The sequence below is a fragment of the Pangasianodon hypophthalmus genome, chromosome 1 (assembly GCF_027358585.1).
Source record: "Pangasianodon hypophthalmus isolate fPanHyp1 chromosome 1, fPanHyp1.pri, whole genome shotgun sequence".
Lineage (NCBI taxonomy): Eukaryota > Metazoa > Chordata > Actinopteri > Siluriformes > Pangasiidae > Pangasianodon > Pangasianodon hypophthalmus.
The window spans coordinates 12,343,098-12,360,328 of NC_069710.1; the positions used below are offsets into that span (position 1 = coordinate 12,343,098).

General features: G+C 41.9%; 1 protein-coding gene across 2 annotated transcripts; it reads right to left on the reverse strand.

Annotated features, from left to right (window-relative positions):
* Nucleotides 1-741: 741 nt before the first annotated feature.
* cog7 (component of oligomeric golgi complex 7) lies at nucleotides 742-9,510 on the reverse strand. 2 transcript variants are annotated; one of them, XM_034308469.2, is made up of 19 exons: nucleotides 9,263-9,510; nucleotides 8,089-8,253; nucleotides 7,757-7,983; nucleotides 7,407-7,555; nucleotides 7,077-7,193; nucleotides 6,815-6,983; nucleotides 5,421-5,503; nucleotides 5,163-5,285; nucleotides 4,845-5,043; nucleotides 4,448-4,575; nucleotides 4,100-4,254; nucleotides 3,454-3,570; nucleotides 3,292-3,357; nucleotides 3,028-3,208; nucleotides 2,578-2,718; nucleotides 2,391-2,474; nucleotides 2,191-2,305; nucleotides 1,953-2,096; nucleotides 742-1,217 (listed from the first exon to the last, which is right to left on the reverse strand). In XM_034308469.2, the coding sequence occupies exons 3-19, from the start codon at nucleotides 7,920-7,922 to the stop codon at nucleotides 1,051-1,053; spliced, it is 2,304 nt and encodes a 767-aa protein (XP_034164360.1). In that variant the 5' UTR covers nucleotides 7,923-7,983; nucleotides 8,089-8,253; nucleotides 9,263-9,510; the 3' UTR covers nucleotides 742-1,050. The 2 variants fall into 2 exon arrangements, with proteins under 2 accessions (XP_034164360.1, XP_034164359.1); XM_034308468.2 differs by lacking the exon at nucleotides 8,089-8,253.
* Between the last annotated feature and the right edge of the window lie 7,721 nt (nucleotides 9,511-17,231).

Genomic DNA, 17,231 nt, shown 5'->3' on the forward strand with positions numbered 1-17,231 from the left:
GTGATTTTGCAGTACTGCAAAAAGTGAGAGACCTTTAAACCTCAGAATTATTCATTTGGCCACAGAATATCACTACAAAACACTTTCTGAGTTTCTGAACTTTTCCATGTTTGTTTACACAGTAAATTTGCATTACCAGCTGCAGGAACTTTAATGTTGTTTTGCACTCCATCTGCTGGTCTAATGAGTCAACAGCACACAGGTAATGATCTCAAAAGGAGTAGAGTGTGACTATCATGCATTAGTTATTAACAAAAATAAAGAATATTAAAATTCAATATTTCTGTATTCATGTATTTGGTATAAATTAATTATAAATAATTACATAACTTTTTTTTTACAATAATCAATATTTTACTGTAATTGTGTTTCAGATCGGTAGCCAGTAATGATATAAAAAAATGTACTTTTACAAGATAAATATAATAGTTTTCAATGTCTCGATGATATAGCAGTGAATTATCTACTCAAGAATATTTTAGCTTTCTTGTGTCAGAAAACTCTGAAACTGGAGACTCCTTCCATGAATGTTACACATCTCACAGAAAACTTCATCATAATCATAATTCCCTTCTGTTAAATTATACTATACAACTATACGAGTCCCTGTGTATGTTGTTACTATAGAAACAGTAATGCGTCTATAGGTAACATAAGAGCATTAATATTACGTAATTATAATGTCAGAGCTACTGTTATAGAAAAATGAATCAACACCTTCTGACCAGTCAGAATCGAGAATGTGGCATAGGAATATTTATTTAGTTCAAGCATATGAAAGGTAACAAATAATGGAAAACACCAGCGCAGAAGATACCTGTAGTGCTCCTATATACAATATAGAGCCTTTATCCTGTAGGAGAATGAAAATACAAACTTGAAACTTCACATCCATACACACTACATTATCATGTGACACTGCTATTGTAACAAAATGCTATATATCAGTTGCCATCTTCAAAATGTTTTAGCTGGTGTGTAAAACAAGCCGTCTGGACGACAGGAGGAAAAAAGAAAAAGAACAGAGCGTCTTTATGGTCTAGGTCTCTCTCAGTGCTCGAGGCCTCGCATGGCAGCAATGGTGGATGAGAGTCTGCGTGGGAGAGGTTTAGCCGTCTGTCTGAATTCTTCAGGTTTGGCACGGAGGAGAGCCGTGATGTTCTGGAGTGTTCTGGACGTTTGTAGGCCCAAGGCATCCATCACGTTACTCAGGTAATCTGGGAACAGAAATGAAATCATGCATTAATGCATAAAAAAAAACATCTAAATGATACGCTGATAATTCTCAAGCAGCTAAAATAAATTGTCTCAGCTAGGAATAAATTTGGAGGTGTGTGTTCTAGGCAAATAACTACAGGATGGTGTGATAAAGCTGAGTCACTGCTATCACTGCGAATTAATAAAACTTTAATTCGTTTTTTTATCCCTTTTATAGCACTGCAATCTTTTGACGATTACAATTTTTAATTTATTAAAGAACACCATGTCATTTTTACCTGTTTATAGCTACAAGTAACATTGTAGACCATCTGTGAAAGAAGTTAGCTCTTGTTATCACTTATGTTATAGCAGCTACAAATAGCTCATCATGTTACTGAGAAACCAGAAAGTGTAAACTCCTCTGTTCTGAAGTGTTAAACTTACCGAATGTTACAAATCTCTAACACTGAGATTCCTTCCATAAATCTTAAAGAAACATTGCCTAACTGGAAACGTCACCATATGAATGATTACACATTTATTATAGAAACGATAACGCATTAGAGCGAGCGTATTAATAAAAACCCTGTAGCCCAAACTACTGTTAATCAAAACCTTCTGACCAATCAGGATCAAGAGTTCAACAGCACTGAGGTATAATCCTAAATAGTAAATGCATACAATTTTGTGTATATTAGCTTGTGTGTGTTTTATGTCAGGTTTTTGGTTAGTTATTGATTATTATATGATACCGATATCTGTAGCCAGCTGTTTGGTAGCGTGAGGACTGAGCTCAGGGATCTGCAAAATCACATCACAGTAGGTCTGCATGGTTGCCCTGGCAATAGACCCCAGCCAGTAATCCGCCGTGTTCTCCAACTCTGGAACATCGTCGCCTACAGGAAGGGCATGTCATTAGTGCACAACGAGTGTGTGGACACTTTAGTTCGCTGGACATGGCAGCGTGCCTGTGTGTGTGTGTGTGTATACCTTGTTCAGGGGGATATGGCAGTTTGCCTGTGTGTAAGGCCAGTTCCAGTGCCGGATCCTCCTGAGTCACAAACGGCTCCAGATGCAGAGGCAGAGACATGATGTACTGCCCAATCTACACACACACACACACACACACACATATTCAACAACCATGTGACAAAGGTTGTAGAGTGTGTGTTTGTGTGTGTATGTCTTACGTTAGTAATGTATTCCTGTGGAGAGAGGCTGAAGGTCGGTAAATCTTCTGTAAGGGGTTCACCCAGAGCAGCAAAACCGCGAACCTACACACACACACACACACACACACAGAGTCAGACTTTTCTTTCGTCATTCTTGCACATCACACACACACACACACACACACACACACACATTTATACACACCTCTGGTTTGTTGAGCAGGCAGAGCTGGCGTTTGATCTGCAGGAAGACAGAGTCGAAGGCGAGCTGATTGGCCTGCTGGTTCAGACGAGTCAAAGCAGCACGGGTGTCTGAGAGGAGGCTTGAGTTCCCTGTGCCTTTCTCCTACAACACACACACACACACACACACACACATATACACACACACATGCCTGTTTTCACTGCTGGTGTTTAACATGTGAAAAAAGTCTGACAATTTTATAATGTAGTTCAATATGGCTTCAGCGATATGACTATTAATTTCTCAAACCCTAATGCAGTTGAGTGCAAAAGTTTGCACACCCTTTAATGAAACCAACAGGAATCTATGTTAAGTAAGGAACAAAACACTTGGAGGCATGTTGTAGGACAGAGCAGATCCTGGACATCCTGTACAACAGCCGAGTGGCTTGAACAGTGAGAACACACAGACCTTGAGTGTGTGCAGTGTTTCCAGCAGGGTGTTGTACTCGGCCGTGCTGCTCTGCTGTAGGTAGTTATATTCTTGCCAAGGATTCTTCTGGCCACGCCTCTCAGCCCCACCCTCCTGCAGGCCACTCAAACTCCTGGGGTTAAACCCCTCCCACAGGAAACGCCCCGCCTTTCCCAGGATCCTGCCGATCATCAACAGCGATGCAAATGAGTGTAAATTTAATGAAATATATTGATGCTGTGTGTGCGTGTGTATGTGTCTTACTTGTTGGAAAGCTGTTGCTCAAAAGTGCCACACTGCCTGAGAAGCTCCCCACATGTAGCAATTATCCTATATATTTATAAAAAATAAAAAACAATTTTTTTTAAAGTTAATCAATATATGTACAGTAATGAAAGAGGCTGTAGCTCACAAAGCTCTGCCCACCTGACGGAATTCTGGAAAGCCGTCCAATCTTCAGTGAACACCTCCGACGTGGGCGTGTCCTCTAGTTTATACTTCTTTCTGATTGACTGAAGTGTGATGGAGAAATCGGACACATACCTGAGAGAGAGAGACAGAGAAAAGACGGAGTACCAGAGATAGAGAGCGAGATAGAGGCATACAGAGAGACAGACCGACAGAAAAAGAGAGCGGCAGAGACAGAGATAGAGACAGAGAGAGAAAGAAAGACAGGGAGAGACAAAAAAACCGAGAGGAAGAAATAGAGACGAGGGAAGAGACAGAGAGAGCAGCACAGAGAGAAAGACAGAGTAACAAAAAGGGAGAGAGAGACAGAGAAAGACAAAGTGAGAGACACAAAGAAAGAGACAGAGCAAGAGAGAGGTGGAGGCATAAAGAAAGAAAGAGGGACAAAGAAACAGAGAAAACAAGAGATACAGAAAGGGGGTACATGGGTAGAGGCAGAGAGAGAGAGAGTGAGAGAGAGAAATTTGTTCCAAAAGAATGAACTATAAAGACATTTGTCGCTGTTTGTCTCATAATTTTGTTCAATTTTTGTATTTTTTTGTCATTTAATTACATTTTCTTTCATGTCATTTGCCACTGTGTGTGTGTGTGTGTGCGCAAATACTTGGTGAACAGAGCACGCAGGGCTTTGATGAGGCCACACACTCCGAGTCCTTCTGTGAGTTTGACACAGCGATCCACAGCCGCCGATGCCAGACCAAACACCTTCTGTACTGAGTGTGTGAGCTCCAGCACGCAGTCCAGCACCTCGCCACTCTCCTTCACACACACACACACACACACACGCACACACGCACACACGCACACACGCACACACGCACACACAAAAGGGACAAGTGTACAGACACTTTGGTATATTTGTCCATGTGCATTGGTCTCGGGTGAATGAACTTTGCGTCACCTGAAAAGTGCGTGCGTGTGCGTGTGTGTGTGTGTGTGTGTGTGTACTCACCAGTGGTACAGCACTGAGTTGGATCAGTAGGTTGGTCTCCTCCAGCTCTCCATACTGCATCTGATAACTTTTATACGGTGCATACACACTGGACACCAACTCACACACCTTCAACAGGTTGCACTCACCTACAACACAGGAGCACACATGAACGAACACACAGACAGACATACACACACATACACACATTTAGTGCTGTGATGATACGCCCATATGATGGTCTACTATGAAAATCCTTCTGTGCTTTTTTCGTAAGTATTTGCCCCCTTGAACTCTTCTACCATTTGTAGTGTTAAAACCTGGAACTGAAATGGACTCTATCTGTGTGCAGGGTTTTGTTAACACACACACAGACACGCACACACACACACACACACACACACACACACACACACACCGAGGTGAGGCTGCATGGCGTTTTCCAGGCTGCGGCTGAAGCTGGCTGCTGTCTGGTGCAGCTCAAGAAGCATGTCGAGTCGACTCTCAGCAGGGCAGCGGTCCAGTGCTGCTGCAATGCATTCTGGGATTGACGGAACCATGGCACCGAGCGTCTGTATCATCAGCACTGTCACCACCTCATATGGGTTCTTAAAGACCTGCTCAAGAACACACACACCAATACACAACACATCTGTGACTCGCTGTGTCATAGCATTAAATGTGTATAAAAGCTGTGTGTGTATATGTGTGTGTGTGTGTGTGTGTGTGTGTTTACCTGACTGCTCCACTGGAGCTGTGTGTACCATGTGGACAGGAGTGTGTCATAGAACTCAGACAGCTGCTGCTTCAGAGGGGCATCAGACTGACACACACTTTCCCACACACTCAACAGCTGCACCTGAAATAAACACACACATAACAGTTGTTAATATAGTAAAAATATTCACCTGGATGCATAAATATACAACATCGTTGTATGTGTGTGTGTGTGTGTGTGCGTGTGTGTGTGTGCACGTGCGCTCGCAACCCTCACCTTGTGGCATTTGTAATAGTAAGCCAGTAGTTGTGGCATTCTGTCCATTTCTGTGAAAACCTTCACGAACAGCTTCGCTTGATCTGGAACACAAACATGGAAACTCAAATCTCACACGCAAACACACACATTTACCATCTGACATATTTAAAAACTAGAAAATGCATTTCTTGGAGAGCTTAAGCATTGCCCCCAATGTTGCTAAGGGGTTGCTAGGGTGTTGCTACGGCATTCCAGGTAGTCACTAAGGTGTTGCTTGGCAGTTGTCATGATATTTCAGGTGGTTGCTAGGATGTTGCTAGGGTGCTGCAAGGTGGCTGCTATGTTATTTCAAGTGGTACAGTGTTGCTACATGGTTGCTATGGGATCTCAGGTGGTTTCCACGGTGTTGGTAAAGAGTTCCTTTGTTATTCCAGATGGTTGGCTGGGTGTTGCTATGCAGTTTCTATGGGATCTCAGGTGGTTGCCAAGGTGGCTGCTATGTGGGGGATTGTTACAAAGTACTGACACTGGAGACTCCTTCCATGGAGGTTCCATCACAGAAAACATATCAAGAGTTACACTCTTTTCTTTGTTAAATAACTTTAAAATCTTTTAATTTGTTTGCTGCTAGACTTAGGTTATGTGGAGCATCTGTCATACAAGTTCATATGTACGCTGTTACTATAGAAATGATAACATATTAGAGAGAAAGGTGTTCACGCATTAATATAAAGCTGGGATTTGCCTTGCAACAGGAACCACTGTCTGAGCTTCTGTAATAGAAAATTCATCAAGGCCTTCTGACCAATCAGAATGGAGCGTTCAACAGTGGTGGGGCGTAATAATATATAAAATAGTGGTAATGAAACTGCAATGTAAATCAAGTGTGTGTGTGTGTGTGTGTGTGTGTGTGTGTGTGAGAAAGAGAGAGAGACCTGTAGAGTGTGTATTAAAGGTGCATGTTTTTTTTTTTTTTTTGACTTATTAATTTCAAGAGAGGGAAAGAAGAGAGGCTGGTGAGGGAACGACTGTTTATAGCTGCCATAACATAGCATATTTTTGTGATCGTTGCACAATATTGAACCATAAACAGATTAAAGGTATAATGTGTTGCTCATTAATAAATAATAATAATAATAATAATAATAATAATAATAATAACAAAATTGTTAGTGTTGGTAAATTGCTGTGGTACACGATCACTGCTCTGTAACAGCACTACAGCAAGGATTTAATTCTACAAAGAATGCAAATTATTAACAAAAGTCAAAAGCCAATCAGGAGCCAATCAGGAGCCGAGCAGCAGGGTTAATTTGCATAATCAAAACAGGTGACCAATCACTTTCATCCACATTAATATATGTACCTGAGTGACGCGTGTGTGTGTGTGTGTGTGAGAAAGAGAGAGAGACCTGTAGAGTGTGTATTAAAGGTGGAGACGATCTGAGGGCTTGTCAGGGCCTCCAGTCTGTTTTTGAGCGCCTCCAGCTGCACACACTTCTCACTGTAGTCCGGAGTGTCCACCAGCATGGTCAGGCTGCTCTGCATCGCTGCTAGCTTACTGCTAATCACGGCCACATCCTAAACACACACAAACACAGTCAGGTTAAGTGACCATCAAGCATCACTTAAACACATACACACACACACAAACACACACAAACACAAACACACCTGAGTTTTGAAAGTTTCCTCAATGTCTGCACTGAGCGTGCTCCATTTATCTGCTTCCTGTAGTGCTTCAGCCGCTAGCTGCATCCTGGACTTCACTTGATCGAGTTCGACCAGCACCTGCACGCACATGCACACACACACACACACACACACACACACACACAGATTGTCCAGCATTTGTCCTACCTTCTGTTAATTTCCCAGAGGTAAGCTTATACTTCTACTCACTCAAAATAATGGACGAATAGTTTAAATAGTCCATTACAATAGTCCATCCTTCTACAAACACATTTTAAGCGATAACAATAACGTGTATGGTTTTTTGTGGACCTGCATGGATTGCACGGTGTCTTGTTCAAACTTCTTAATATCTTCCTTCACCATCACCATCTGATCCCTGAGGAACGAAGCCTCTTGTTTTACCGCTTCAATGTCTCTCAGCACGCGTGGCATATTCTGCAGAGCCTGAATGCTGGTTTCTGAAGATCAATGCAAAGACACACACACACACACACAGTTTTATTGCTAGAACATTCACATGCACAGTACAGGTAATAAAATAAGTGCAGCAGCACCCAGGACAGTGAAAGTTACTATAAAGTAATTGGAACAAATGTTTATTTTAGGTTCTTTACATCGCAAGTTGAAGTTGGTAAACTGATCGTAGATCTCATTGTTACCTTCTATCGAGTTGTTGACTTCCTGAATAAACAGCTGCAGCTTCATGACCAGTGTGGCCGCGTGAGCGTCCGCTTTGCCCGGCGCATCTTTCTGCGCCACTTTGAAGGCACCGTTCACCCACTCCTTCACATCGAAATCATCTGCCAGGAACTTCGAGAAGTCCATGACTGCAGATCTGAAGTGTACGTGAGCTGATGGGTCACAAGTTAGGATCCTCAAGAACACACTGGGGAGAACAGGACAGAAATTAAAAGACAGTGTGTGTTAATCCAATTCACAGGGATTCGGAATCCAAGACTAAGAATAAACAGAGACAATCAGGTAGAAGGACCTTTTTTTTGCTCGCTGTTCTTGTTTAATTATCAGTCTCTCCTCATGAGTATGAGCATCAAAAGCCTGTCCTAAAATCAGGCCAACAGTAGCAGTGTCTGCCGTTTCGTCCCAAAAAGCAGCTGAGCTGCTAGCTGAAGAAGGACGTGACAGCGAGCTAGCTAGACTTATAAACAACAAAATTTCAGAAACGAAAGCAAACAGAACTTTACACTTCTGTTTATTTACAGTATGTACAAATTACACCTACTGCAGGCTCTAAGTGATTCCAATTGACACAGATATGTTTAAGTTTGAGATGTCAGTCGTGCTCATTCCCGATTTACAGATCGTCAGCGGGTTACGAGGTTCCGCCTCTTTGAGAGTTCTACCAATTATCATAAGGAGAAGCCGTGCGTCCAGGTGTGACAAAAGAACAGCACACCATCCAATAAATGTCGAGATGTTTATTTTTTTCAGTGTGTAATGTGGCCCGCCCCAAGTTAAATGTTAAAAATTGATATTAATAAGATTACAAAAAAAACCAAAAAAAACCAGCTTGTCATGTTTAACGGAAGGAGTCTCCAGTGTCAGCACTTTGTAACTGTAATGTAATGTAGGATAAAGAAATGTTGCTCTTTTTTTTTTTTTGACTTATTAATTTCAAGAGAGGGAAAGAAGAGAGGCTGGTGAGGGAACGACTGTTTATAGCTGCCATAACATAGCATATTTTTGTGATCGTTGCACAATATTGAACCATAAACAGATTAAAGGTATAATGTGTTGCTCATTAATAAATAATAATAATAATAATAATAATAATAAAATTGTTAGTGTTGGTAAATTGCTGTGGTACACGATCACTGCTCTGTAACAGCACTACAGCAAGGATTTAATTCTACAAACAATGCAAATTATTAACAAAAGTCGGCAGCCAATCAGGAGCCAATCAGGAGCCGAGCAGCAGGGTTAATTTGCATAATCAAAACAGGTGACCAATCACTTTCATCCACATTAATATATGTACCTGAGTGACGCGTGAAGTGTTGACAAGACACTAAATACAGTTAACTGGGTCATAATGAACATTTTTGGTGCCAAATTAACTCTCTTACTTACATTTCAGGAGCATAACCACAGAAAGGGGTTAGTAGTAAAAACTAACTTTAAACCTCACTGTAATATGGTGAAAATACCTGCAGCTGAGTTCAGTCCATCCTGTAGTTTTTGCCCAGTCCCGGTTTGGACACGAAGAGAAAATAAACCGCCCAGGAGAAAGAAATGACCATAACGACCAGATAGAGCTCCAGCAGCGCCACCGCCTCCTCCAGCGTTAGAGCTCACCAAGCCTGAGCCAATATCTCTGGAGTTAAAAACCAATTAAACCCCGCTAGCAGATATCCTGAATGTTTACTGCTACTTCCGGGTTGCAAATGCGTCATTGCTTCCCAACCGTATTCAGGCGAACTCCACCCCCTGCGCCATGAGTGGTCAGTTTATGTGTCAATCCAGTAAAGGGCTGTATTGTTATTAGTCATTTATGCCATGTACATACGTTCACATAAATAAATAAATAAATAAATAAGAGATGAAATTTTATATATATATATATATATATATATATAAAATGCAATGCAATTTAGGCCTGATTTCATTACATTTGAAACCATCTGACTGGTCAGAAGGTGTTGATTAATTTTCTATAAAAGCAGCTCTGACTGTAGTTCTAGCTGTAAGACAAGTCAAGGGTTTATATTGTACGGCGGAGGCTGCTCATAAAAAAAAACTATGTATTTTAATGTTTATTTTACTTATTTGGAAGGAGTCTCCAATCAGAAGTGTAAGCTGTAACTTTGTAACAAAGATTCGTTTGTTTGTACATTTGTATAAGAGAAAAATCACTGTACCAGAACAGGTGACTTTCTTTGCTGAATAGTTTACAGTTTGCTGGAAGTTTTATTTAAGAAACAATGAGCAGGCTTTCTTTGTAAGCGTTGCCCTGCTAATAACCAATCACAGCGCAGAAAGCCGGTGCCGCTCCACCAATCCCGACGCAGAAGGCGGAGTTTGTAGGAATACGGGTGGGGTAATGTATTACGCCTTTATTAAGTCTCGGCGGAAATACAGCTATGAAAAGAAGTGTTCCGATTAATATGTGTTATTTATAGAAACTCTGTTTGACGAATCTAATATAAATCACCGTATCTACACGAGTGTACTGATAACATTGCTATTTTTTTTAGATATTAGATATTTAGATATTTAAATCCGTAAAATAGAGCATGATCAGGATGTGTTACTGCAGACGTTGTGTGATATGACGTGGCTGGTGTTACATTTAATGTTGTCCGTAGCGCTGCACCGCCATTCGTATTTCCTCTGCTACTCAGAGACACTTCTGTAGCTAGCAGCTACTGTTCAGTAAATACCATTTTCCCCTAGTATGGCGAAGTTTCTGCTATTTTGTGTTAACTATACTATATACTATTTAAATATTTAGAAAATAATTTCAGGCTGCATTTTCTTTTAATTTGAATGGACATTTTAGCTGAATGTGATGCAAACATTTCAAGACAAATCCGTATGTTCACTGACTATTTCAATTTCAAGTTACATTATAAATAAATAAATAAACAAAACAAAACAATTAACACAAAACGTGTTAAACACAAGCTGCATTGTGTTTATACCTTAAACACCTTTAATACCTTAAAACTACCATAAAACCCTTCATATAACAGTTTGTGAGGGTAAATATGCAGTATATCTGTCCAGTTTTGGTGGCTCTGTCCCCATTGTAGCCTCTGATTCCTGTTCTTGGCTGACGGGAGTGAAACTCGACATAGTTCTCGGTGTTGCAGCCCGTTCACTGAGGATCGACGTGTTGTGTATTCTGAGATGCTTTTCTGCTTACCACGGTTGTAAAGAGTGGTTGTTTGAGTTATCATAGCCTTACTGTCAGCTCGAACCAGTCTGGCCATGCTCCTCTGACCTCTGTCATCAACAAGACGTTTCTGTCTGCAGAACTCCTGCTCACTGAATGTTTTTAGTTTTCGGCTCCATTGTGTGTAAACTCTAGCACCTGTTGTGTGTGCAGATCCCAGGAGATAAGCCGTTTCTGAAAAAATCAAACCCCCCACACTGCTGCCACATGATCGGCTGATTGGATAACTGCATGAATGAGCAAGTGCACAGGCATTTCCAGTAAAATGGTCATAGAGTTTATCTTTATTACAAAAAAAAAAATCTCAACAAATGTATGTCCATGCCCTTTTGTCATCAGTAATAGTTTAGCCAGTTGGTTTGAAAAAGAACTAAATTAGGAAGAACATGGATTCAAAATAAAGAAAACAAATAAATAAATGTTCTCACTTAACAACTTAGCTAAACCTGTTAAAATATAACGAGCATAATAATCAATATTATGTTAAACACTAATGTCATATAGGTTAATGAGCTTACTAGCAAGCTTCGGTGGATTCCAAGTTCCACATCAATATCTCATCTCAGTCTTGATACATCCAAAGCAGCAGATCATATTTTATAACATTGTAAAAGGAAAATTGTTCATTTAGCACTATGGTAACAAATTTCACCTAAACACCAGTTTGTATAAGTGGAGTCAGCCAATCAAGAAGAGTTAAGCATCTCAGAAATGCTTTTTGAGGTCAGGGCACCTTTATTTTTAAAATATATAAATTTATAAATAAAATATTAAACACGCATTAGAAATATGAGAGCTGAAATTAGCCACAAAGCAGGCAGTTAAACTGTGAATAAATATAAAAGAAAATAAACGTGAGTCGAAGAAAATAAACGGGGGATTAATAATTTACAATATGAGCAATAATAATAAAATAACAAACATAACCATGCACACCACAAATCCAAGAAAGAAAACACATATGCTACTATCTTATTTACTTACAGAAAAAAAGTTGCTCAATAACCACAGATGCTGAAGGAAGTTTCGCTATCACACTATAAAATCTGCCATATCTGGGTTTTTCTGCCACATCTGGAGATGAGGCCTGTGTTGAAACTGTGTACTGAGGCAGATTAAAAATAATGATGACCTTCCACAGCAGGCAAAAGCACTTCAGTGACCCCAACTTCATGTAATCGTTTACACCATTATACTATAGTCTGTGTCAAGAGTCGAACGTTCGACTGCAGCCTGAGGTTCTCTATATTCTTAAAGAATTCAAATTTGCACAATGTTCCTCTTATTAAATCAGCCAAAACATGTCTGGTGTCTTTTTGCCTTCTTAGATTTGCACTGAAGCTATGATAAGATATCAGAATTGAGTGAAAAATTGTAAGCAGCTTCTACTCAGAGTGAGGTTTTGGTGAATCCACAAACACATGTGTAGGTAAATTTTATCTGATTACAAATGTTGATTAATGTGTTACAAGGGTAATTGCATCTTTAACACTTGGTTGGAAACATTTTTGGTTGTTGTGTTTTGGAAAAAGGCCTCTGATCAAATGTCCTGCACGTGAAATGTGAAATTTCATAATCGCAAGCAGGAAGCCAGTTCTGATTTAGATCTCCTTATTTGCCATATATACATGGTACACAGGAATTTGACTCAGCATATCAGCACTGGAACATCTAACACCTTCAAATTCAGCCTGCTTGGCATGGCTTTTTCATTTCAAGAAAAAGGAGTCCATTAGTTGTTGAAATGTAGCTGCCACTCCATTTTTCCAAGGAGTCTGTTGATAAAGGAATCTGATAATACCCCTTGATTAAATCCAGGGTCAAATTAAAAAACGAGCTGCACTTAAGGGGCTCGTCAATCCAAGGCACTCATTGGATATGCATCAAACTTGGAAATGGTTTTCACCTTGTGAACGCCTGCACAGAAACAGAATGCACCATCAGACTTGGGCACTAGCATAAATATGCTGTTCAAGTTACTGTTTGACTTTCCATTTGCTTCTGAGCTACTTTTCTTTTCTGGGGTCGCAATGTGGTGTTCTGTGAGGTTAGTGCACCATGACGGGGTCAGAGGCAAACCAGTTTTCTTTTATTATGTCCAACACCCCACTGGGCTTCTACCTGTATAGTAACTCAAATCAGTTAAAACCCTGTAGAGGCTGACATAACCAGCTACAGACACTGTTTCAGGATACTGTGTTCCAAAGTCCAGAAGAACTAATACAAAGCAAAACCTCATTACTGACTGATCTAATGGCCCAACGTAGACCATACAAATTCTTTTGAAGAGGATTTCAATAAGGGTCAGAGGGCATAACGGCGTGTTTGGGGTGGCCGATTCACGACCTGACATTTGTAGGTCCACGAATATCTAGCCAAGAGAAATGAGGTGTTTTACCATAGTTTTATTAAAGTTTTATCTACCCCTAAGTGCTCAGGGATAGGGTTATAATTAGCCACATAGAAGAGCTTTTCCTTGTGGCATTTTGGGACCAGCAATTATGTGTTCTGACTCTCTCTGTACAGCTTGTCAATAAAAATTGCAAAGTGGAAAAAGCAAAGTGCGACCCCAGCCAAACATACTGATATTAACTCCAACTGAACTCTGCTATGACTTAATTTATTTTCCCCTTTTCTATATCTGTAATATACTCGCTCAGTGACATCACCTTCATCAACCGTTGATCTACACTATATGGCCAAAAGTTTGCAGACACCTGACCATCACATTCATATTTGCTTTTTGAACATCCCATTTCAGATGTAGTCCCCCTTTGCTGTTATTATAACCTCCACTCTTCTGGGAAGGCTTTCCACTAGATTTTGGAGCATGGCTGTGGGGATTTGTGATCATTCAGCCACAAGAGCATTAGTGAGGTCAGGCACTGATGTAAGGTGAGAAGGCCTGGGGCACAGTCAGCATTCCAATTTATCCCATAGGTGTGCAGTGGGGCTGAGGTCAGGACTCTGTGCAGGCCTCTCGAGTTCCTCCACACCAACTTTGGCAAGCCATTGTCATGGTTCATAGGTTCATTGGCCTCTTCGGGCCGTTCTGTGTACTACCATTGATGAGTTCACTAGTTTCAGCTGGGGCTCATTAACTGCTCTATTTAAGCCTCAGTGTTTGTCTTGTCTTTGTCAGATCGTTGTGTCATGTCTGTTTTCTGTGCAGCACCTGTGGTTTGCTCTGTTCCCGGTTCCTGCTCTCTGGTGGATTACTGCCTTTCTGTTTCTGGATTATTGGACTGTTTACCACCCTGTTGGACATTTATGGATTTTCACCCATTGCAGCCTAGAGCTACAGAGGAAGCCTGCCATCACTGCACCCATGACTATCTGCTTTCAGTGACGCTGTTTGTCTTGTTTACACTAAATAAAGTATCATCTGAATTCGCACTTGAATCCATCTTGTTCTTCCTGACAGAACGATCTGACCTTTACTATGGATTCGGTGAGTGCCTCTGACGTCAGCAAATTCCTGTCTAACAGTGCTACGCGTTTAGACAGACAAGAGGAGCAGATGATTGCTACGGGTCGTGCGGTGCAAGCTTTGGTAGCGCAGGTATCCGAGCTTACTGCCCAGCTTCAACATCTGAGGACCGATCCTGCGACATCACCCACTGCGCAAGCCCCACAGCTGTTACCCCCTCAATCACCGCTCACAACTCAACACGAGCCATGTCTACCACCTCCTGCCTCATACTCTGGTGAGCCTCATCTCTGTTGAGCCTTTTTAACCAGATGCTCGTTGTCTTTCTCTCTCCAACCCCAGACTTTTCCTACCGAGCAGTCTAAGGTGGCTCTGGTGTTGACGCTGCTGTCTGGACAGGCAGGTTTGTGGGGAACAGTGGTGTGGGAGAACCAACATCCGTGCTGTTCCTCGTTCTAAGCACTCGCAGAGGAGATGAAGAGAGTTTTCGACCGTGCTGTGACGGGACGTGAAGCAGCTTGGATGCTGGCCGATCTACGCCAAGGCGTTCTCTCTCTGATTATTCCATCGAATTCCGCACCGTGGCAGCTGATTGCAATTGGAACGAGGAAGCGCAGTGGGATATGTTCCTGCATGGGCTGGCGGACCGCATTCAGAAAGAGATCTTTATGCTTGAACTCCCAACGACCATGGATGGGCTTATTACTCTTGCCATTCGTGTGGACACACGCTTACAGCAGCAAGAACAACGGGCGTTACGGCATGCAGCTCCGGGTTCTACGGATCTCCTTGCTCCTTTCTCCAGTGATGCGGTCAGCCCAGCACATGATCCGGAGCCCATGCAGGTGGGTAGAGCTCGGTTATCCCGGGAGGAGAAGGATCATCGTCAGTTAAGTGGATTATGTTTGTACTTTAAAGGGGCGGGACATTTTGCCTCTGTCTGTTCGTTAAAAGCCAATGCCCGGCAGTAGATCGGAGGTTACTGTCAGGTGGGATGCCTGTGGGTAAAACCTCTTCCACCACTCTCCTCCCGGTTCGGCTGCAATGGGTAAACACTCTTCATTCCTGTCAAGCCCTCGTGGACTCTGGAGCTGAAGGTAATTTTATGGATTATCAGTTTGCTCACCAACTTCACCTTCCTGTGTCCTTCCTTCACCTTACTCTTAACCAGCCCATTTCTGTCAGCGCTCTCAATGGTCAAACTCTCCATTGCCCTCCATTGAATTCAATTCAATTCAATTTTATTTGTATAGCGCTTTTAACAATGGATATTGTCACAAAGCAGCTTTACAGAAATAAATGGATTAACAAAAATATATTGTAAATATTTGAATTTATCACTGTGAATTTATCCCTAATGAGCAAGCCAGTGGCGACGGTGGCATGGAAAAACTCCCTGAGATGATATGAGGAAGAAACCTTGAGAGGAACCAGGCTCAAAAGGGAACCCATCCTCATCTGGGTGCAATGGATAGTGCGATTATAAATAAATCCCTTCTATTATTGTGTACTATATGGACAAATAGTGCAATTGTGCAACCAATAAATTCATCACAGTTTTTGCAAGAAGTCCGGCTGGTTAAAATCTATCCACTGTCCTCTGATGGAGTCCTGAGTACGAAGCTGCTCGCGGCACCTGCAGCCCCAAAGCCACTACAGCAATCGCAGTCCCAAGCCATTACAGTACAGCTCCCCATATGTGATCCCCATGCCATCTCCACAGCCCCCAGGTGGCGCCATCCCCAGCAATCCAAACAGTTCTTCAGGCAGTCTATATGGGGCTACCCCCAGCAGCAGCGAGCGAACTCAACCGATGAGAACTCCAACCAGAAGTAGGGCATCAGGATAGGTCAGGCAGCGAGGAGGAGCAGAAGGGGTCAGGATCACTGGCATCTCAGAAGTAGCATGTGTAGCTCAACAGAGAGTGAGGGAGAGAGAGAGATGGAGAGAAAGGAAGAGATTGTTAGGTGAGCTTTTGTCCTCTAATGGTTAAGCACGATGTACTTTGCATGCAGAGTGCAAGCAGGGACTCCGGCAAGACTAGCTATGACAGCATAACTAAAAGGGAGAGCCAGAAGCTAACACAGACATGAGGGCACCCTGGGACATAAGGCAGCCAGCCACTCCACCGTCGACAAACCTGAGTGAACGTGTGAGAGTGGGGGGGCGACAGCATCCAAACATCCCAGTTCACCACAACACTCTATGCCTGTGAAACCCTCCAGACCTGCCCCTGTACCTAAGAAAACTATTCACAAAAGGCTTGACTAAACAAATATGTTTTCAGCCTAGACTTAAACACTGAGACTGTGTCTGAGCCCCGAACACTAAGTGGAAGGCTGTTCCATAAGTGTGGGGCTTTGTAGGAGAAAGCTCTACTCCCAGCTGTAGCCCGCATTATTCGAGGTACCAACAAATAGCCTGCACCTTTTGATCTGAGTAGGCATGACGGATCATAAAAGACCAAAAGTTCGCTCAGGTACTGTGGCGCGAGACCATTTAGTGCTTTATAGGTCAATAGTAGTATTTTATAATCAATATGAAATTTGATTGGGAGCCAATGCAGTGTGGATAAGATAGGGGTGATGTGGTCATATCTTCTGGTTCTAGTAAGGACTCTCACTGCTGCATTCTGGATTACCTGGAGCTTGTTTATGCATCTACTGGAACATCCAGACAGTAAGGCATTATAATAATCCAACCTAGACGTAACAAAGACTAATTTTTCTGCCTCGTGTAGTGACAATATATTTCTTATTTTAGCAATATTTCTGAGATGAAAGAAAGCAAT